Source organism: Hyla sarda, chromosome 12, assembly GCF_029499605.1.
Source record: "Hyla sarda isolate aHylSar1 chromosome 12, aHylSar1.hap1, whole genome shotgun sequence".
Taxonomy (NCBI): domain Eukaryota; kingdom Metazoa; phylum Chordata; class Amphibia; order Anura; family Hylidae; genus Hyla; species Hyla sarda.
In genome coordinates this window covers 45,040,046-45,061,728 of record NC_079200.1, presented here as the reverse complement: position 1 = coordinate 45,061,728, position 21,683 = coordinate 45,040,046, and the positions used below count along the sequence as shown (strand labels likewise).

The following is a 21,683-nucleotide window of genomic DNA, read 5'->3' as shown; positions in this document are numbered from 1 at the left end:
TGGAGGGTCATCGTAAGGGATTTCCTGCTTCAAAGGCGACCATTTCGCGGTGGATCCGTTCTGCCATCTCAGAAGCTTACCGCTACAAAGTGAAAACTCCTCCTTTCCGGTTCTCAGAGCTTATTCCACTCGTTCTGTCTGGGCCTTCTGGGCTCTCCGCAACAGGGCTTTGACCTTGCAAGTCTGTAAGGCAGCCACCTGGTCGTCCTTGCACACGTTTAGAAAATTTTACCAGTTGCATACCTTTGCATCCGCTGATGCTGGTTTGGGTCACAAGGTGTTGCAGGCGGCTGTGGCCCAGCCTTCCGCCTGAGTTCCTTGAGTTTTCTCCCAACCGGGGACTGCTTTGGTACATCCCATGGTCTCTGTGTCCCCCAATGGAGCCGAACGAGAAAAGTAGATTTTTATGCATATCATAAAATCTCTTTCTCGGATGATCCATTGGCTGACACAGCTCCCACACATTTGTTCTGGTGTCCTTGTTAGGTTGCCTGTCCGAGGGTTGGTTCAATTAATTTTTGTCTGGTTTCCTCAGACAGTTACTGTTTTTTTTTTTTTTTTTCCCTGTCGGTCCTATCCTACTGCTTTGGGACTAAACTGATAGCTCAGAGTCTGTAGGCGGGGTATATCCTGCTGGGAGGGGGCCGACTTTCTTTTGTTGCCTAGTGTCAGCCTCCTAGTGACAGCGGCATATACCCGTGGTCTCTGTGTCCCCCAATGGATCCTCCGAGAAAAAGATTTTATGGTAAGATTTTATGGTAAATCTACTTTTAGAACTGCTCAGAACCCATAGAGCTGTGACCAGAAGCAGTATACATTGATGTGCCAGTCCTGCTGGTAGTCGGATGTAGTGTCCTGTAGCCCAAACTTGTTTAATTTAGTTTATTTATTGTGCCAGAGTCCGCTGCACCTGCTCTTACAAATAGTAGATTTGGGACATTTATAAAGTTGTAAATGTCAGGTCTTTTCCAGTAAAAGCTGCTCATTCCATCTCCCCGCTCTTCTGTCACCTACACAAGCCTTGTCTTGTAGATGTTCTCGCTGTATGACTGTGTATTTCTTGTACTTTCTGACCTGCATCCCAGGAAAAGGTCATGTTGTTACAGGATTATGCTGGGATGACAGGTGCCCTCTTCTACCCAAACATGGCTGTCATCACTGGCAAGTAATAGACTGACTCAGCAGGTGCATTTCCTGACACCGAGGACATCAGGACTAATCAATAGACCATTTTCACACCTCAAATATTACTGAGAGTTTGGCCAACAGTTTGAGGACAAGGCCCTGGGTTTATTACCCCTGACTGTCACATTCTGTGTACTGTACTCTAAATTGCTAGAGAGGTCTTTGCCATCAAGGCCTATGTGAGGCCATGTCTCTGGACTTCTGAGCTCTCATCTCCCAGCAGCCCCTGCTGATTCACTGTCAGCATGGAGCTTGTTTTGTTTTCTTAGAAATGAAATACGTAGACTAGGGGGTAGACTTAACAGTAATCTAATATTTCATTTTAACCTGCAGGGTGCAAGCATGTGAAAGGCATCCTTCTCTATGGCCCCCCTGGATGTGGTAAGACCCTCATGGCCAGGCAGATTGGTAAGATGCTGAATGCCCGGGAACCCAAAGTAGTCAATGGACCTGAAATCCTTAACAAGTACGTTGGAGAGTCTGAGGCCAACATACGAAAGCTATTTGCAGATGCAGAAGAGGAACAAAGGAGGGTGAGAAAGCTAGTTTAGTCTCTCTAATTTATAGTCTTTACATTTTTTTGAATACATTTAAAATATTGTCTGAAGTTTTTGCCACTTCCACTGAACTATGCAAACCCAGTGAATCAATAACGCCCCCCTCCCATCCACACTTGCTATCTATAGTAGTTTACTGTACGCTAGGGATCGACCGATTATCGGTATGGGCGATATTATCGGCCGATAATCACGATTTTTGGCATTATCGGTATCGGCAATTATCTTGCCGATAAGCCGATAATGCCCCGCACCGCCCCCACCACACCGCGACCGCCACCCCCTCGACCAGCCGCACCGGACCCACCGCACCGCGTCGCACCCCCCACCGTGATGCTAGGCGGTATACCGGTATGGATTTTTTCCCATACCGCTATACCGGTCGGGCCCCTCCCCCACCCTCCGAGTCAATAAAAAAATTAAACTTACCCGTAATGGGGGTGGTCCAGGCCATCCATCCTTCATGTAGTGTCCGGGGGCGTTCCGGATGGAGGGTGGTCCGGTCCGGGCTGTCCTTCTTCTCCCACGGTCTTCTTCTCCACTCCGGGCAGGCTCCGGCCTAGTACGCTGCATAGACGCCGCTACGCCGTTACGTCAGGTGCGTCGCTGCACACGGGCGTCACTGCGCAGCGACGTCTATGCAGCGTACTAGGCCGGAGCCTGCCCGGAGTGGAGAAGATGACCGCCGGAGAAGGACAGCCCGGACCGGACCACCCTCCACCCGGAACGCCCCCGGACACTACATGAACTATGGATGGATGGCCCGGAGCACCCTGGCAGGTAGGGGAGAGAAGCGGGTGGCGGCGGCGGCGGTCTATGACCCCGCAAAAGCCACTGCAGATCATTGATTTAAAGCGCCCGCTTTAAATCAATGATCTGCAGCGGTGTCGCAGGGGGTTAAATAGCCGATAACTTATACCGGAATATCGGTATAAGTTATCGGCTATCGGCCCTAACCTGCACCGATTATCGGTATCGGCCCTAAAAAAACGATATCGGTCGATCCCTACTGTACGCTAAATCATGTTTCAGCACATTACCAAACTGTTCAGTCCAGTGCATGTCATGACATAGCAGATGCTGCCCTATGATTGGCCAGAGAAGTAAGAGAAAGGAAGCCATATGTGTACTGCGGGCAAGCAACCCAGCTCTGGTCCCGTCCTTTGAAACTCGGAAAATCTTTAGACCCTTTCACTTTTGTCACCTAATGTTGTATACTGAAGCCTTGTGCTAAAAAAATAGAAAATAAAATTTCCCCCCCACGATTCTGCACTAAATAATGACAAGGAGAAAGCTGAATTTGATAAATTTTTGCAAACTTATTAACCCTTTCCCGACCTATGACGTACCTGTACATCATGGGTCGGTGAGGGGCATATGGTGCGGGCCCACGCGTCGGGTCCGCGTCATTACCAGCTGATGCCTGCTGCTACCAGTAGCGGACATCTGCCAGGAATGACTGATATCTGAGATCGCTCCGATGTCTGTCCTTTAACTGTTTAAATGCTGTGAGCAATCGCAATCTTGGCATTTAGACCTTTATTGTCACAGGAGAAGACCCATGCTTCTCCTCAGTAAAAGACCTTTTGAAAGCGGTCTGAAGTTTGAAGCAAAAAGGCACCTAATGGACTCTTGGTTTATGTTCTCATTGCAGAATTTCCCAGCGGACAAAAGCAAGGTTATGACTAAGGATCATAGATCCAAAACATTGTTAGATTTTTAACATTTCACTGTGTCATTGTGGGGTATTGGGTTCAGAATAATGGGGGGGAACTAGAAACTTTTATTTTTTTAGCACAAGGCTGCAACATAACAAAATGTGAAAAGGTTTAAAGATTTTCCAAATGCACTGCATGTGTTTCAGTAGAGAGCAAATGCAAGAAAACTGCCTAGTCCGAGTCCTGCAGTTTCCTTCCATCTTGCTAGCATTCATTGGTAAGTTAGCAAAAAATAAGGGACCGATAAATAGCAGTAAGCTACAAAATAAGTTTTTAATAAAGGCTATTTGCAAAAGTAGTTTTTTATTGTAGATGTATTGGAGGAATAAATAAATTGGTTACATAGGAATAACTTCCCTTTAAATCACTCTACCTCATCACTAACTGCTTATGACCACCATCTACTTGTATTCCGCAGCTTGGTGCGAACAGTGGGCTCCACATTATCATCTTTGATGAAATAGACGCCATTTGTAAGCAGAGAGGAAGCATGGCAGGAAGCACCGGCGTCCATGACACTGTGGTGAATCAACTGCTGTCCAAGATAGATGGTGTAGAGCAGCTCAATAACATTCTGGTGATAGGTGAGATGGACTGTAAGAGGGCACCATCAACCCTCGTGATACAGGTATTGTTTGATGTTGACCACTTCTCGCCTCGCTCTTTCAAGGGATGACCAACAGGCCAGATCTGATTGATGAGGCTCTTCTGAGACCTGGAAGGCTGGAAGTGAAGATGGAGATCGGTAAGTAAGATATGACTTGTGCATTGAAGATGATCTTGTCTTGCTTCTATCGGGCATCATGTTTACCTCCTGTATTACCATTTTTACTTTAGGTTTACCTGATGAGAAAGGCCGCGTCCAGATCCTCAATATCCACACTGCTCGGATGAGGGAGAACAATCTGCTGGCTCCAGATGTAGAAATAGGCGAACTGGCTACAGAAACCAAAAATTTCAGTGGTGCCGAGCTGGAGGGGCTGGTGAGGGCAGCGCAGTCCACTGCCATGAACCGGCATATCAAGGTAAAATGGTAACACAACAACAGTGTACATCATCAGGACCTGATTTTGTGTAGATAAACCGGCAAGTCCTTTATTGCACTATGTAAAATATCAGTATAGTGAGGAGTTTGGGGACCATAGAAAAGACTGCAGGCTGAGAATATCTGTACCAATCACACAGCTCTAAAGTGACATCTCAGGGTGAGTTCTTCCTTATAATACACTTCGGCTGCTGCAGAAACTCTTTTTGAAGAGTGAGTTGGATATTTCTGTTCACTGTTGAATGGTCATTAATAGCCTTGGGCCCTTGCTCTGCTCTGAACTGACATGCTGTTTGCAAAACATCACACACAGGAGCTGAGCCGGGGTCCCAGCGGTCGCACCCCCAACGATCAAACACATTTCCTCTATCCCCAGGATAGGGGATAACGTTTTTTTTACCGCTGGACATCTTCTTTAATATAAATGTTATTGCAAATATGGAATAATGAAGAAATGGTTCAGCAGCATTTACCGTAAGTTCAACACCAGAACTTTATTCATTATCCAGCATATTAACAGACCAGCAAGACAGTGGATGCAGAGCGCTTCCTCTGGCTCCAGTTTATGTAGCCGCCTAATTTTCACATACAAACTCACAGGATTTGTATCTATAACTTAATATAGCACTGCACAATGCTCTTCCTACCTATAGTCATGACCCATTCAGCTCTGCTGCATCTGTCAGGTCGAATGAATAGATTCTTATTTGTTATAATACCATATACAATCTAGAAGAGTTGAGGGAAGAATTGTCCAGTAATGTTATTCCATTTAGCAGACAGGCTCAGAATTCAGGATGTTCTGCTGATTCCTCCCCCACTCTGCACAAATGTCATAATCCTGATGTCTTTCAGCACTTTACAGTAGTTAGGCAGCACAGTTGCCCTGTCACCATTCCGGCTCACTTTATTAGCAGGCAGTGGGGAAATGACAGGAATTAGTTCCTATTTTTTCCCAGCCTCACCTATTACTGTCTGAAAACTGTAAAGTAAAATTCCAGTCATCTTGGAGGAGATTTATCAAAACCGGTCCAGAGGAAAAGTTGCTGAGTTGCCCATAGCAACCAATCAGATCTCTTCTTTCATTTTTAACAAGGCCTCTGAAAAATGAAAGAAGCAATCTTATTGGTTGCTATGGGCAACTTTTCCTCTGGACAGGTTTTGATAACCCCCCCCCCCCTTGCATTTACTTGAACATGGTAAATGCTGGACCCTTTTGGCTTGGACCATTGGGTAAAAAAAGTGCTGACTGAACTCAATGAGCGGTCATTTTGACCAGTTCTGAAATCTTGGGGGTGCATAATCCCCTTCATGACTGTGATGCTTGGTGACTGTAGAAATAAATAAAAAATATATGCCCTGCAACGATTTGGTTATAACCACATGACTGATGTGTTCTTTCTTATCAGGCCACCACTAAAGTAGAAGTTGATATGGAGAAGGCCGAACAACTCCAGGTTACAAAAGTAGACTTTCTCACTTCTCTGGAAAATGACATCAAGCCTGTAAGTTGTCCTGCAGTCAACATGGCCGCTTCTCATACCCTAAAGATGCCTGTGGAAATAACATCAAAGCTAGTCAAACCTGCCGATTATCTTATGTGTACCCAATTATGAAGGAGATAAGTTTGTGCAAGAGGTGCATAGAACCATTTTATTTCCCTCTCCCCATGGAGAACACATGCATACTGCTCTGAACAAACATGCATGTCTATTGGGGGGACAGGAGGAATAGTTGTCCCAATGAGCATTGGACACCTTAATTTATTCCCAATAATGGACTTGTGTAGGATGATTCACAGAGGCACGTGACTTCTATGTGGCTTGGTTAGACTCCTTTTTTTTGTTATAGAATGCTCACTTTTTTTTTGTTTATAGGCTTTTGGAACCAACCAGGAAGACTATGCTAGTTATATTATGAACGGTATTGTTAAATGGGGAGACCCTGTTACTCGTGTCTTGGAAGATGGGGAGTTGCTAGTCCAACAAACCAAGAACAGTGATCGCACCCCCCTGGTCAGCGTCCTACTGGAAGGTGGGTTATTAAAGCTGTGTCTGGGCTGGTTTAAAAAGGCAAATTTATTTAGTGTCATGACATCATGTAACTCTATTTGTCAGGTCCACCACATAGTGGCAAGACGGCGCTGGCTGCTAAGATCTCTGAGGAATCTAATTTCCCCTTTATTAAGATATGCTCACCAGATAAAATGATCGGGTTCTCTGAGACTGCGAAGTGCCAGGCCATCAAAAAGGTATGACTTCTTGCATTGTTTCTGCTCATACACATAAAAAATAAAAAATAAAGGGAACACTTAAACAACACAATATGGAAGGACAATGTGGAGAAAAAAACGGGTATAGTGGAGGCGCTGCTCAGAAGGCGAAATACAGGATAGACTCAGGCGGTGCAGGACAACAAAATTTTATTAAGAATTTTATTATTTTATTACTGTCCACCACTGATTGACAATCAATTTTGCACGCTGTTGTGCAAATGAAACAGACAACAGGTGGAAATAATAGGCAATTAGCAAGACACCCCCAGTAAAGTAGTGGTTCTGCAGGTGGTGACCACTTCGGAGAGGTGAGGTCTCCGCCTGGAGATGCTGTGGAGAGCGTTCTGCTGCCTGAAACATCCTCCAGCATGATCGGTTTGGCGGTGGGTCAGTAATGGTGTGGGGTGGCATCTCTTTTTGGGCCACACAGCCCTCCATGTGCTTGCCAGAGGTAGCCTGACTGGCATTAGGTACCGAGATGAGATCTTCAGACCCCTTGTGAGACCATATGCTGGTGCGGTTGGCCCTGGGTTCCTCCTAATGCAAGACAATGCTAGACCTCATGTGGCTGGAGTGTGTTAGCAGTTCCTGCAAGAGGAGGCATTGATGCTGTGGACAGGCCCGTCCGTTCCCCAGACCTGAATCTGATTGAGCACATCTGGGACATCCTGTCTCGCTCCATTCACCAACGCCCAGTTGCACCACAGACTGTCCAGGAGTTGGCGGATGCTTTAGTCCTGGTCTGGGAGGACATCCCTCAGGAGACCATCCGTCACCTCATCAGGAGCATGCTCAGGCGTTGTAGGGAGGTCATATGGGCACGTGGAGGCCACACACACTACTGAGCCTCATTTTGACTTGTTTTAAGGACATTACATAAAGTTGGATCAGCCTGTAGTGTGGTTTTCCACTTTGATTTTGAGAGTGACTCCTTATCCAGACCTCCATGGGTTGCTAAATTTGATTTCCATTGATCATTTTTGTGTGATTTTGTTGTCAGCATATTCAACTATGTAAAGACAAAAGTATTTCATACCCTTAGTTCATTCATTCAGATCTAGGATGTCTTATCTTGGCGTTCCCTATATTTTTTTTGAGCAGTGTATATGGGCTTCAGTACACATCGGTACAATGTAAGGTAAAAAATTTAAAATAAAACTTTAACCCATATGATAATACCTTAAACAATTCATTGGCACAGTATTAAAAACCTAAAAATAACATTGTGTTAAATTATGGAAATTCATGTTATCCTCTAATAAGGATTATTCAGGATTAGGAAAACATTGCTGCTTTTTTTGTTTTTCTTCCAAAAACAGCTCTAAATTTTGTGTATGGTATTGCAGCCCAATTCCATTAAAGTGATTGGAGTTATAACACCATACACAACAGGTATGGCTCTGTTTTTAGAAAAAAGAAAAAAACCTCTAGGACAAGGTCTAGCTTTTGGGCCTTTCATTTATTTTTATCTTTTGTATGTCGTATGAAAAAAAAAAAAAATTCTGTGCCCTTATTCCAAGACTACGTATTCTATTGTAGCATTTTATGGTAAGCTTTTTGTTTTTTATCCTTTTTAGGAAGCAGAATAGACAAGAAGTAAATAAAAATAGCTATTCTGACTTTTTATGGCATTAACAATCTATATACCGTATTTATCGGCGTATAACACGCACTTTTTAGGCTAAAATTTTTAGCCTAAAGTCTATGTGCGTGTTATACGCCGATACACCCCCAGGAAAGGCAGGGGGAGAGAGGCCGTCGCTGCCCGCTTCTCTCCCCCTGCCTTTTCTGGGGTCTAGAGCGCTGCTGCCGGCCCTTCTCTCCCCCTGGCTATCTGCGCCGCTGCCCGTTCTGTCCCCCTGACTGGGGGAGAGAAGCGGCGCCGACAGCCAGGGGGAGAGAAAGGGCAGCGGCACCCATTGCCGGCGCCGCTGCCCCGTTGCCTCCCCCCCATCCCCGGTGGCATAATTACCTGGGTCGGGTCCGCGCTGCTGCAGGCCTCCGGCGTGCGTCCCCGGCGTCGTTGCTATGCGCTGCACGGCGCATGACGTCAGTGCGCCGCGCCGTGCATAGCAACGACGCAGGGGACGCGCGCCGGAGGCCTGCAGCAGCGCGGACCCGACCCAGGTAATTATGCCATCGGGGATGGGGGAGGCAACGGGGCAGCGGCGCCGGCAATGGGTGCCGCTGCCCCTTCTTTCCCCCTGGCTGTCGGCGCCGCTTCTCTCCCCCTGGCTATCGGCGCCGGCACCGATAGTCAGGGGGACAGAATGGGCAGTGGCGCCGATAGCCAGGGGGAGAGAAGGGCCGGCAGCAGGGCTCTAGACCCCAGGAAAGGCAGGGGAGAGAAGCGGGCAGCGACGGCCTCTCTCCCCCTGCCTTTCCTGGGGGTGCATCAGGGTATACACGCGCACACACGCAGCCTCATTTTACCATGGATATTTGGGTAAAAAACTTTTTTTACCCAAATATCCTTGGTAAAATGAGGGTGCGTGTTATAGGCCGGTGCGTGTTATACCCCGATAAATACGGTATATAAAACTCAACGTGTGTATGTATGTGTGTATGTTCCACAAAAACTTTCAAACGGCTAAAGATATTAACATGAAACTTGGCACACGTGTTACTTATATGTCAATAACAAACATAGGATAGGTAATTTAACCCTTACTCACCCCCGTTTGCCAAGGGTGGGGCTTATGTTTAAAGTCCCATGCAAGTCAATGGGAAATATGTTACTGCATACCTTCCAAACGGCTGGAGATATTTTGATAATACTTGGTCACATGTTACTTATATGTCTAATTAAAATATAGGATAGTTAATTTAACCCTTAACTACCCCCATTTGTGAGGGTCAGTCCCATGCAAATCAATGGGAAATGTATGTTCCCACATAACTTCCGTACGGCTGGAGCTATTTCATTACCTGGTACACATATTAAGAGTCAGGATATGAGGTCAGGATATGAGGTCGGGATGGGAGGTCGGGATGGGAGGTCGGGATGGGAGGTCGGGATGGGAGGTCGGGATGGGAGGTCGGGATGGGAGGTCGGGATGGGAGGTCGGGATGGGAGGTCGGGATAGGAGGTCGGGATAGGAGGTCGGGATAGGAGGTCGGGATAGGAGGTCGGGATAGGAGGACGGGATAGGAGGACGGGATAGGAGGACGGGATAGGAGGACGGGATAGGAGGACGGGATAGGAGGACGGGATAGGAGGACGGGATAGGAGGACGGGATAGGAGGACGGGATAGGAGGACGGGATAGGAGGACGGGATAGGAGGACGGGATAGGAGGACGGGATAGGAGGACGGGATAGGAGGACGGGATAGGAGGACGGGATAGGAGGACGGGATAGGAGGACGGGATAGGAGGTCGAGATAGGAGGTCGAGATAGGAGGTCGAGATAGGAGGTCGAGATAGGAGGTCGAGATATGAGGACGGGGTATGACAACAATATATGAGGACGGGATATGAAGTCAAAAGCTTCCTCCTTTGTTTATTTTCCTCCCCAAAAAGGATTAGGAAGGAAAAACCGGGCAATTCCGGGTATTCAGCTAGTGTGAGATAAATAAGATGTATAGTTGCAGTGTGCAAAATGTTTTATGGGCTAACGAACTACATGTAAAGTTTATAAATTTTTTTTTTTAACCTTATAAAATAAGTTTGTCCCACTAAGGTATGTGACCTGAGACTCTTTGAATGCTTAGATAATACACCACGATACTTTTGTATTGCAGGGTATGCTGTCTGGGTACTGAAAAGCTTTTTAGGTTCTGCCTTAGGCAGGACCTAATAGGCTATTGTACATTAGAGACCCATGGGCCATTGTTAAGCCTCTAAGCTACAATGGCAGCCCCTTTATTTCATTATAGGGGCATCAGTAGGCAGAAAGAGCATCTCCCCTTCCTTAGAAAAATCAGTTAGGTGATGCTATCAGTACTTTACTTAGTTAGTATTGACTGTGTTTTAAGGGGTATTCCATGTTTTATTATCTTTTCAGTATTGTGCCCTTGATACAAAGTTATGCCTTAAAGGAGAACTGTAGTGAAAAAAAAAAAACCTTTAACTCACCATCCAACGTTTCCCTGTTGCACCGATATCTGTGTCCCGGTCCTCCGGTGTTGGTCTTCTTCCTGGGGATGGTGAGCCATACTGCGCTCAGTGGCCCTCATTGCGCCAGAAATTCTGTCTGTGCCAGATTTTGCGCCAGAATTTGCACCAGAATTAAAAAAAAACCTGACTAACTCTACATTTTGCTAAGAAAATCCGAAAAGGGGCGTTTTTGCCTAAAATCTGAAAATAGTGCATGCACTATTTCTTCAGTTCAATCTCCCGTCACAAAATAATGCCCGTTATGAATAACGGGTTAAAACGGCTATTAGAAAATCCCATAATAGTCTATGGGATTTTTCTAACGAATGTTAGGGATTTTTTTAATGGTGGTTTAACCCCGCGATCGCCCGCTATTTTTTAACGGGTGTTACATAACATTATCCCGCCTCGGCCAGTGATAGTATGGAGCCTGGGTCCTGACTTCTCCCTGCTGCCAAGATTTCCTTCTTGTTGTGTCCACATCACTTTTAAGCAGTCTCCTCCTTACTATCACAGTTAGGATGACCATGAAGGATGACACCAGTAGCTAGATATTTACATCTTTAGCCTCCCTCTCCCTATGTAATGACTTCTGAAAAGATCACAGAGCAGACCCAGTAAGCTTTTTTTATTTATGTCAGTGTGACAGATCCTGTTCTGTTGTTGCCTATGTCCATGGGCTTGCAGTAATGCATATCTCTAAATGCTGTTAAAACAGCTCAGGCAAGATGTACAAAAAATTACATTAAAAAAAAAATCGCAATCAAAAAATAGAAACATATTAGAAAAAAATACATGTTTTAGTATCTGTCTCTTACAAAACATCTAGGGGATACATTCCTTTTAAATAACTTTGATTTGAGTTAGCTCCAATCCACACTGCTGCAGTAAAGAATCAGATTTAGGGTCCGTTCACACATGCGTATGTTTGTTGCAGATCTGCTGCTGCTGATTTTGCTGCCCATTGACTTGACTATGGGCAGCAAAATCTGCTGAAGCAAATATGCATGTGTGAATTCACTCTTAAGGGTATGTTCACACGAGCAGATTTTCTGCTGAAGATTTGGCTGCCCATTGACTTCAATATCTGCTTAAGAAAATCTGCAGCAGATCTGCTGCAGAAAATCTGCTCATGTGAATGAGCCCTAAGGGTGTGTTCACACGTACAACATCCTGCACAGATTTGATGTGCAGGATTTTCTGCTGCAGATTTCAATGTAAACTAAATGACTGAGCACAGCTTCTAATCTGCAGTTACAAATCCTGCGCATCAAATCTGCGCAGGTTCCTGTCCGTGTAAATTCACCCTAAGTGTTTGTTCACGTGTACAGGATCCTGCGCAGATTTGATGCGTGGGATTTGTAACTGCAGAATAGAAGCTGTGCTCAGTCATTTAGCTTACATTGAGATCTGCAGCAGAAAAAACCTGCACATCGAATCTGCGCAGGATCCTGTACGTGTGATCGTACCATAAGGGTAAAAACAAACCATCCAGCACTACATGTGGCCGAAATGCGGCAGCAAATCACAGCTCAAGTTTGTGCATCCACTGTCCACTTATAGGACATTTCCTGTGTTAGTATTCTATTTCACATATCAATTAATATACAGCATTACGAAATATATGACAAAATATCAAGCTGTACAAAATATACTGGATCTTCCGGAAAAAAAAAAAATCCCCTGTTTTTTTTGTTTTTTTTTTACACCATTTGTGATATATTGATCTGGCTTCTTCCAGATCTTCGAAGATGCTTACAAATCCCAGCTGAGTTGTGTTGTGGTGGATGACATAGAGAGACTACTAGGTAAGACTCTAGACCCCCACAAATCATTGTATGAATAAATATGAATTGATAACCTACCAGGTTTTCTTTGGCAGATTATGTTCCCATTGGCCCACGGTTCTCTAATTTGGTGCTCCAGGCTTTACTTGTGTTTTTGAAGAAAGCTCCGCCACAGGTAAGAGACATTTTGGAGGGGGTAGTCCACCTATGCGCTACAGATAAGATGCTTCTTAAAGGGGTACTCTGCCCATAGACACCTTATTATCCCCTTTCCAAAGGATAGGGGATAAGATGTCTGATTGTGGGGGCGTGGCGTGACATCACCTCTCCAGTCCCGGAAACTCTAAGGTTTCTGAGACTAGAACAGAATGCCGGCTGCTGCACGGAGATCGCGGCGGGTACCAGCAGTGGCGAACCCCCCCCCCCGTAATCGGACATCTTATAAGATGTCTATGGGCGGTATACCCCTTTAACCCCTTAAGGACCAGGCCCATTTTGGCCTTAAGGACGAGACCAATTTTATTTTTGCATTTTCGTTTTTTCCTCCTCGCCTTCTAAAAATCATAACTCTTATATTTCCGTCCACAGACCCATATGAGGGCTTGTTTTTTGCGTCACCAATTAACTTTGGCGCAACCAAACAAATATTAGTTATGTGGGAAAATTGAAAAGAAAACCCCAATTTAGCAAACTTTGGAAGTTTTTTGTTTTCACGCTGTACACTTTCCGGTAAAAATGACATGTTTTCTTTATTCTGTGGGTTAATATGAATAAAATGATTCCTATCTTATATGCTTTTCTATAATTGTACCGCTTAAAAAAAATCTCAAACCATTTTAACAAAATTAGTATGTTTGAAATTGCCCTATTTTGACCACCTATAACTTTCTCATATATGAGGGCTAATTTTTTGCACCATGATCTGTAGTTTTTATCAGTACCACTTTTGCTTAGGTTTTACTTTTTATAAAAAAAATGTTGAATAAAATGTGACAAAAAAGCAGCAATTTTGGACTTTTTAAATTTTTTTTACGTTTACACCGTTCACCGTACAGGATAATTAACAATATATTTTAATAGTTCAGACTTTTACGCACGTGGCGATACCAAATATGTGTATACATTTTTATTTTTTACGCTTTTTTGGGGGTAAAATGGGAAAAACTAACGTTTTACTTTTTTATTTGGGGAGGGGATTTTTCAAATTCTTTTTATTTTTATTTTACATTTTTTTTTATTTTTATTTTTTACACTTTTTATGTCCCCATAGGGGACTATTCATAGCAATCATTTGCTTGTTCAGTGCTATGTTTAGGACATAGCACTGATCAGTATTATCAGTCATCTTCTGCTCTGGTCTGCTCGATCACAGACCAGAGCAGGAGACCCCGGGAGACAACCAGAGCCAGGTGAGGGGACCTCCGGCTGCCATGCTGGATGATCGGATCCCCGCGGCAGCGCTGCGGGGGATCCGATCATCCATTCAAAGTACCGCACTGCCGCAGATGCCGTGATCCGTATTGATTACGGCATCTGAGGGGTTAATGACGGACATCCGTGCTATCGCGGATGTCCGCCATTACCGGCAGGTCCCTGGCTGCTGATAGCAGCCGGGACCTGCCACGCATGATGCTAGCACCGCTCCGGTGTTCGTAATCATGACGCGTAATTGTACGTCATGGTGCGTTAAGTACCACGTCACCATCATTTACATCCATTGTCACTAAGGGGTTAAAGGTTGAATCCCTATTTATTATATATATTGTAAAGAAATGAAAGACTTGTGCTGGACACATGCTTGATTTTATTATTTCTCATCCAGAGTCGCAAACTACTGATCATTGGCACCACCAGTCGTAAGGACGTCCTGCAAGAGATGGAGATGCTGGATGCCTTCAGTACTACAATACATGTTCCAAATATCTGCACAGGGGAGCATCTGATGGAGGCCCTGGAGGTGAGCTCCTCCCATCAACATGTTGTATTATCAGTTGTTTGCTTGGATATTCTTTCCATGTCAGTTAGGCGGAGTTCACATGTATTATTTTGGTTAATATGTTAAAGGGGTACTCTGCAGCCCTGCTTCGGAAGCTCCGCTCCCCAGCGTCCGGAAGTTTCTTGTTCCGAACGCTGCGTGCGGGCTTCCGTGTTCAGGGCCGCCCCTCGTGATGTCACGTCCGCCCCCTTGTGACGTCACGTCCGCCCCCTCAACAAAAGTCTATGGGAAGACTTTTGTTGAGGGGGTCGGCGTGACGTCACAAGGGGGTGGGCGTGACGTCACAAGGGGGCGGGCGTGACATCACGAGGGGTGGACCTGAACACGGAAGCCAGCGTTCGGAACAAGAAACTTCCGGACGCTGGGGAGCGGAGCTTCCGATGCAGGGCAGCAGAGTACCCCTTTAAGCCAAAACCAGGAAAGGTCCAAAACACAGAAAAAATATTACAAATGTTTCCATTATAACTTTTCTCCTGGTTAAAAAAATATAGTACATGTGTAGGCTTACATGTATTTTTATTTTTGTTTTGCAGCTTTTGGGAGGTTTCAAGGACAATGAACGCTCTATTATTGCTAAGCAAGTAAAGGGCAAGAAGGTTTACATAGGCATCAAGAAGCTTCTCATGTTAATTGAGATGTCCCTACAGGTGAGGATACACACAGAAGTGCGGGGTCTTGTTGTTTGGGGTAGGCTGCCCATGGACATAGAGTAAAAAGCGACGGACGTGTATGGTTTGATCAACAGATTTACCCAACTAGTTGACCCTTTACACAAGCTCACTGTGTATGTTTTTTTTTTTTTTTAAACTGATTGATCAGATTTATTCTGTCTTGTTGAAGTAGGAAAGGTTTGAATGAACAAACCCATGAGCAAAGCCACATTGTGGGGCACTTAAAGGGGTATTGCAGGATAATTTTTTCTTCAGCCTTTGAGTCTGTTATGGCAAGTTATAATACTGTGTAAGGCTTTCACACTATAAAGTTCTTCCGTTTAAAGATCCGTTATGAAATTCCGTTATAAAGTCTTTTATAACGAATCCTTAAACTTCCGTTAATAAATCCCATTAAAGTCTATAAAGTTTTTAATCTTCCGTTTGTACCTTTTTTGTTCCGTTAAACTAACGTCCGTTAGTTATAACGGAAGAATAGAACGGACATGCAGTATTTTTTTTCCGTTTAGAATTAACGGATCATTGAACGTCCGTTAATTATTAACATTGAAGCCTATGGCTTAACGGACGTTACAAAATACGCCCGTTATTGTCCGTTAATTTAGCGTCCGTTAGTGCTACTGAGCATGCTCAGTAGAGACTTCACACTCCTGAAGTCACATGGGAAAGTTGAGTAGTGCTCACACCCCCTGTCACACCCCCTCTACTTCCTGGTCAGACAGCAGGAGGCAGCAGTAGGAGTCTGTTCTGGGTATCCGTATTCATCCGCCGCCATCCGCCTGATAGCACCCCTGATAGCACTTCAACAGCACCCAAGAACCAGAGCAGTGCACCCTCCTGCACCCCCCCCCCCTCCAGGAGGCAGAGTAGTGCACCCTCCTGCACCCCCCCCCCCTCCAGGAGGCAGAGTAGTGCACCCTCCTGCACCCCCCCCCCTACCCTGATAGTCTGATAGCAAGCAAAGCAACCGATAGTACTCTCCCTCTCAATGCTGAAATGCAGACTGCGGCAGGATCATTGTGGCATCCTTTTATACCCTCCCCTTCAGGTAGGAGGAGGAGCTTCAGCTGTTGCAAGGTGTGCAGGTAGGGAGAGGTAAAACAAAGGTGAATATAACGTACGTTAATAATAAGGTATTAACGGATAATAACGGATAAACATTTATCCGTTTAATTAACGGACATTAGAAATCTATTCATCCGTTATAATCGTTTTATTCATCCGTTATATAACGTCCGTTAAATCAGTATAGAATTGAATATACCGGATGTTTTATAACGGATTTATGAACCATAGTGTGAAAGTAGCCTAATATGGTGCTAGATCTGTTCACCATTGTTTTGTTTTTTTTCCACAAGACCCACCCCAAGAAGTGCTGTAGTTCAGGGGTCTTATTTTACTGTTTTCCATGACCTTTTCCAGAATCCCATGCGTCCAGTATGTCATAAATCACATGGTCTCCAGGTGGACGAGACCATTCTCAGTATTGGTTTTCTTTAGGATCGTGAGCATGGGTTCTACCTCTCTACCAGATGCAGTAACCCCCCGACATGCGATGGCCCCGACATATGATAAAATCGACATACGATGCTTTTATATGTCGGGGCCATCGCATTAACTGCTATCCAACAGCGCAAAATGCTTAAGCTGCTGTCGGATAGCAGTTTAAGCATCCCGGACAGGTTCGCTTACCTATCCCCGCTGCTCCGGGTCCACTTCGCGATCCTCCAGCGTCTTCCGCATCTTCTGCAGGGTCCGGGCCTTGCTTTCCGGCGTCGTTATTACGTCACTACGCACGCCGTGTCGGCGTAGCGGCGTAATAACATCACCAGAAAGCGAGGCCCGCACCCTGCAGAAGATGCGGAAGAAGCCGGAGATTGCGAAGAAGACACCGGAGCAGCGGGACAGCATCGGGAGCCCCTGGGACAGCATCGGGAGCTGTGAGGACCTGGTCCGGAGCGGCGGGGACAGGTGAGTACAGCTTCCTATACTTTACATTGCACGGATCTCTCAACATACGATGGATTCGACAAACGATGGGTCGTTTGAAACGAATTACCATCGTATGTTGAGGGACCACTGTATAGAGTACCAGGCACCCCCTGATCGGACATACATATTCTATATATTTGTCTACTGGGAAAATATCTTTAAATTAACTATAAATGAGCAAACTTTGAGACTGTAGCCACCTCGTATATACTGGAGTAGATCTATATGTAGTTTCTTATTGTGCGGCATCATTTGGCATACAGTTTTCAATGGAGAGTCAACGCATATGGTTTTCAGTACGGTTCCATACGGTTTTCACATTGAAAATGTATTATACGGGAACTGTATTGCAAAACGTGGTGTGAATGCACCCTCAGGGACACCCCCATAGGACACCCCAAAAATATGGTGTGAAAACAGCCTAAGGCTGGGTTCACACCACGTTTTCTTAAATACGGTTCCCGTATACGGTTTGGAGGAGGGGGGCGGGGCTTAATCGCGGCGCCCGCACTCAGCCGTATTCGGGAACCGTATTTAATGCAAGTCTATGAGCCGACCGGAGTGAACCGCAGCCTCCGGTCGGCTTCGTTTTCGGCCGTATGCGGTTTCCCGACCGCAGGCAAAAACGTGGTGTGAACCCAGCCTAACTTCACTATTCTTCAGTGTGAATGCAATTACTTGTTCAGCAATTCCTCAATCCAGTATACAAACTGAGGATCCTTCACACTTGTTGGTGTTCAATGTGGATTTATATGACAAAATAATTTTTTCGCCGTACATCTGAGGATTAGTGCTACTAATCACAATGAAGCTAATCCTCATGTGGATATGTGGCAGTGCAAACTACAGAGGTTCCTCCAAGAGTTTTGCCATTGATATGCACAACAGATTAATATATGTGTGACCATATTATTAAGCTTTCTTCAGTTTCTCGGTTGGGATTTATATATCTGCCATTTCTGTTTTGATCTTTCAGATGGATCCAGAGTATCGTGTCAGCAAGTTCCTTGCCTTGCTGAAAGAAGAAGCTGCGTAAGTTTATATTGTGGGAATTGTAAAGGACATACCGTATTTTACGCCCTATAGGACGCACTGGCATATAAGACGCTCTTAATTTTAAAGGTGCAAAATCTAGAAAAAAAAGATTCTGAACCCAACAGTGATCTTCAACCTGCGGACCTCCAGATGTTGAAAAACTACAACTCCCAGCATGCCCGGACAGCCGTTGGCTGTCCGGGCATGCTGGGAGTTGTAGTTTTGCAACATCTGGAGGTCCGCAGGTTGAAGACCACTGGTAGGAGGTCATACTCGCGTGTCTCTGCCGCTCCGGACCAGTCACCACTGCCCTGGATGTCGCTCTGTCGCCGCGTCACCGCGGTGTCCCCGACGCTCCGGACGTCTTCTTCCCCGGGATCCACGCTCTCTGTCGCCGTCATCACGTCATGACAGGACGCCGTGCGCGACGACGTGATGACGTCGAAGGAGAACGCCGGCCATGCAGGGGATCCCGGCACGGAGCAGACACCGAGGAGGCAGGTATAGTCCCTCCCGGTGTCCTGTAAGCTGTTCGGGACGCCGCGATTTCACCGCGGCGGTCCCGAACAGCCCGACTGAGCAGCCGGGTTAGTGTCACTTTCGCTTCAGACGCGGCGGTCAGCTTTGATCGCCGCGTCTGAAGGGTTAATACAGGGCATCACCGCGATCGGTGATGTCCTGTATTAGCCGCGGGTCCCGGCCGTTGATGGCCGCAGGGACCGCCACGATAGGGGTGTATTCGCCGTATAAGACGCACCAACTTTTCCCCCCCAAAGAAAAAGTGCGTCTTATACGGCGAAAATTACGTTAAGTTAGCCGTGACACTATGCATTTTTATTTTGATCATACGGGCGGGATGTAGTCAGATTAAAGTTTGTCAGGGAAATTTGGTGATATGAAACTTATAAACTGTATTACACAAACTAAACCACTGAAAGGAAATCTAGTGAAACCTCTTCAGAAGACCACACCCTTTACCAGACCACATTTGTTTTAATGGATTTTCTGTCACATATTATTTACAGATGCCATGCTTTACAAAGACCACCCCCTTGGAGTGCAATTTTGGGTGGTCTTCTACAAGAGGTTAACTGTATCTAGTTTGTATGAGTTAAAGTATATTCCATATTTCTTGCAATATATGACCAGAAGAAAGATGCATCAATGATAATTTAATGGAACACTCTGGGCAACACTGATCCACCATGTTGTGACTAGTGCACAAGTCTGAGGGCGGAGTATGACACAGGAATTCCCTCTTTGGTGTTCCCTGAATCCATGTCGTGCTCCTTCCCCTCAGGCCCTCATGTGTAGATTTCTTTGCCTGGAGTGTTCCTTTAACAACTTTGTTGTGCCATGGTCAGGACATGGAGAGGACCTTTAAAACAAGACACTCGCTCCTCCCTGTCTGAGTGCTAGACATTGATAAGTTTTATTTTCTAACATTTTTCACTTGTCCCTTTCCTTTGTAGAGAGCCAGTGCGCCGTGACTATATCTAACTGGAGGAGCAGGAGCACTGGGGGGAAGGCGTCATCGTCATTACTTGAACGTATAACATTCCACCCACCACTGGCTGTTTTTGGGAAGGTTGGACTCTAGAAGCACACCACTGACTTCCATACTTCTGTATCACACAGGATTTGCATGTAATTCTAAAGTACAGTCTGCTTTGTCTAAGCTATCGGATCTATTCTTCCTTCACGCAGCTTCTGATGAATATGAATGCTCAGGACAGGATGCCATGATGTAACCACAACGTAACAACACTGCAACATCCTCATCAATGAGCTTTGTAAGTGACACCATAGAGTTACTTGCTCTAGACAGGCAGGCTGTAATCGTAAATCATTGAGCTGTCTCTCTTACAACTACGTCAATGCAACGTCTGGTTGACTGGAATGCACAAACCAGTCTGTGTTGATTTAGCCATATTCAAGTAGCCATCATCTTTTATCTTACTGTTAGGTTTGTTCACAAAACTGTACAGCTTGTAGAGTGTGGGTGGCCATGGTGAATGTTACCCCTATACAAACTAATGATTCACTAGTTCATTATAGGGTGGTGGGTAACGTCACAAGATGGCAGCCTGCATGATAGTTAAGCTGATGAGTACTTATGTATGTACGGGAGATTGGTCATGGATATACTCCTTTCTCATGTCCCTCTGGTCTGGATATGTCCACAGTGGATGAGAACATGTGTGGGTTTCTTTTCTCTCTCTCTCTCTGCCTCCCGCACTATTCAGTGTCTTTCCTGTACGTGACATGTGTTGTGGTTCTGTGGCAGCTTTACCTCTACATAAACCCCCAATCTCCAGACACATGTTGTGTCCTCCGTCCCACAGTATGTGTATATTTTTATTGTGGATTTTATGTTGTAATAAATGATATGTTAAGTATTGCAACTGAACAACTATTGCAATAAAGAAATAATTTATCGGATATTGTGTTCCTTCATTTTGATTAAATTTAGGAATTTAACCTCTTAAGGACTCAGGGCGTACCTGTAAGCCTGCGCCCAGTCCCAGTCTATAATACAGGGTCACGTGGTGATCCCGCGTCATAGCGGGTCGGTCCCGGTGGCTAATGAAAGCCAGGACCCTGGGCTAATAGCGGGCGGCACCGATTGTTGTGCCGCGCCCTATTAACCCTTTAGAGACTAAAGTTGAAAAAATTTCATCCCGGCAGCTCATTCGGGCTGATCGGGACCATCGTGGTGAAATCACGATATCCCGATTAGCTAGGACACGAGGGTAGGGTCCGTTACCTGCCTCCGGCGTGTTTGATCGGTGATTGACTTCTCCATGCCTGAGATCTAGGCAGGAGAAGTCAAGCCCCGATAACACTGATCATCGGCATATAATTCTATGCCGATGATCAGTGTTAGGAATCAATGTAATGCATAATATAGCCACTAGAGGGGGCTATAACATAGCAAAAAAAAGGTTGAGAAAAAAAAAGTTACGAATGATGAATTAACCCCTTCCCTAATTAAAGTAAGAATCACCCCCTTTTCCCATTTAAAAAATAAATTAATTAATAAAAATGTGTAAATAAAAAAAAACGTGGTATCGCCGCGTGCGGAAATGTCCGATTTATAAAAACATATAGTTAATTAAACCACACGGTCAATGGTGTACACGCAAAAAAAAAATGCCAAAGTCCAAAATAGCGTATTTATGGTCACTTTTTATAGCACAAAAAATGAATAAAAGGCGAACAAAAAGTCCATTCAAAACAAAAATGGTACAGATAAAAATTTCAGATCATGGTGCAAAAATGAGCCCTCATACCGGCCCGAAATTAATTTATTTTACCAGCACAGA

At 45.2% G+C, this 21,683-nt stretch overlaps 1 protein-coding gene across 1 annotated transcript in view; it reads left to right on the top strand.

The window, feature by feature from the left end:
- NSF (N-ethylmaleimide sensitive factor, vesicle fusing ATPase) overlaps positions 1-20,799 on the top strand; it is an 87,580-nt gene extending 66,781 nt beyond the window's left edge. Inside the window, exons 9-21 of the mRNA XM_056547720.1 lie at positions 1,519-1,718; positions 3,879-4,044; positions 4,131-4,205; positions 4,298-4,485; positions 5,915-6,010; positions 6,383-6,539; positions 6,623-6,756; positions 12,618-12,684; positions 12,759-12,838; positions 14,486-14,620; positions 15,193-15,306; positions 18,299-18,354; positions 19,830-20,799. Coding sequence (XP_056403695.1) covers positions 1,519-1,718; positions 3,879-4,044; positions 4,131-4,205; positions 4,298-4,485; positions 5,915-6,010; positions 6,383-6,539; positions 6,623-6,756; positions 12,618-12,684; positions 12,759-12,838; positions 14,486-14,620; positions 15,193-15,306; positions 18,299-18,354; positions 19,830-19,857 — 1,496 coding nt within the window. The 3' untranslated portion in view covers positions 19,858-20,799. The remainder of the gene's footprint in view (positions 1-1,518; positions 1,719-3,878; positions 4,045-4,130; positions 4,206-4,297; positions 4,486-5,914; positions 6,011-6,382; positions 6,540-6,622; positions 6,757-12,617; positions 12,685-12,758; positions 12,839-14,485; positions 14,621-15,192; positions 15,307-18,298; positions 18,355-19,829) is intronic.
- Positions 20,800-21,683: the final 884 nt, after the last annotated feature.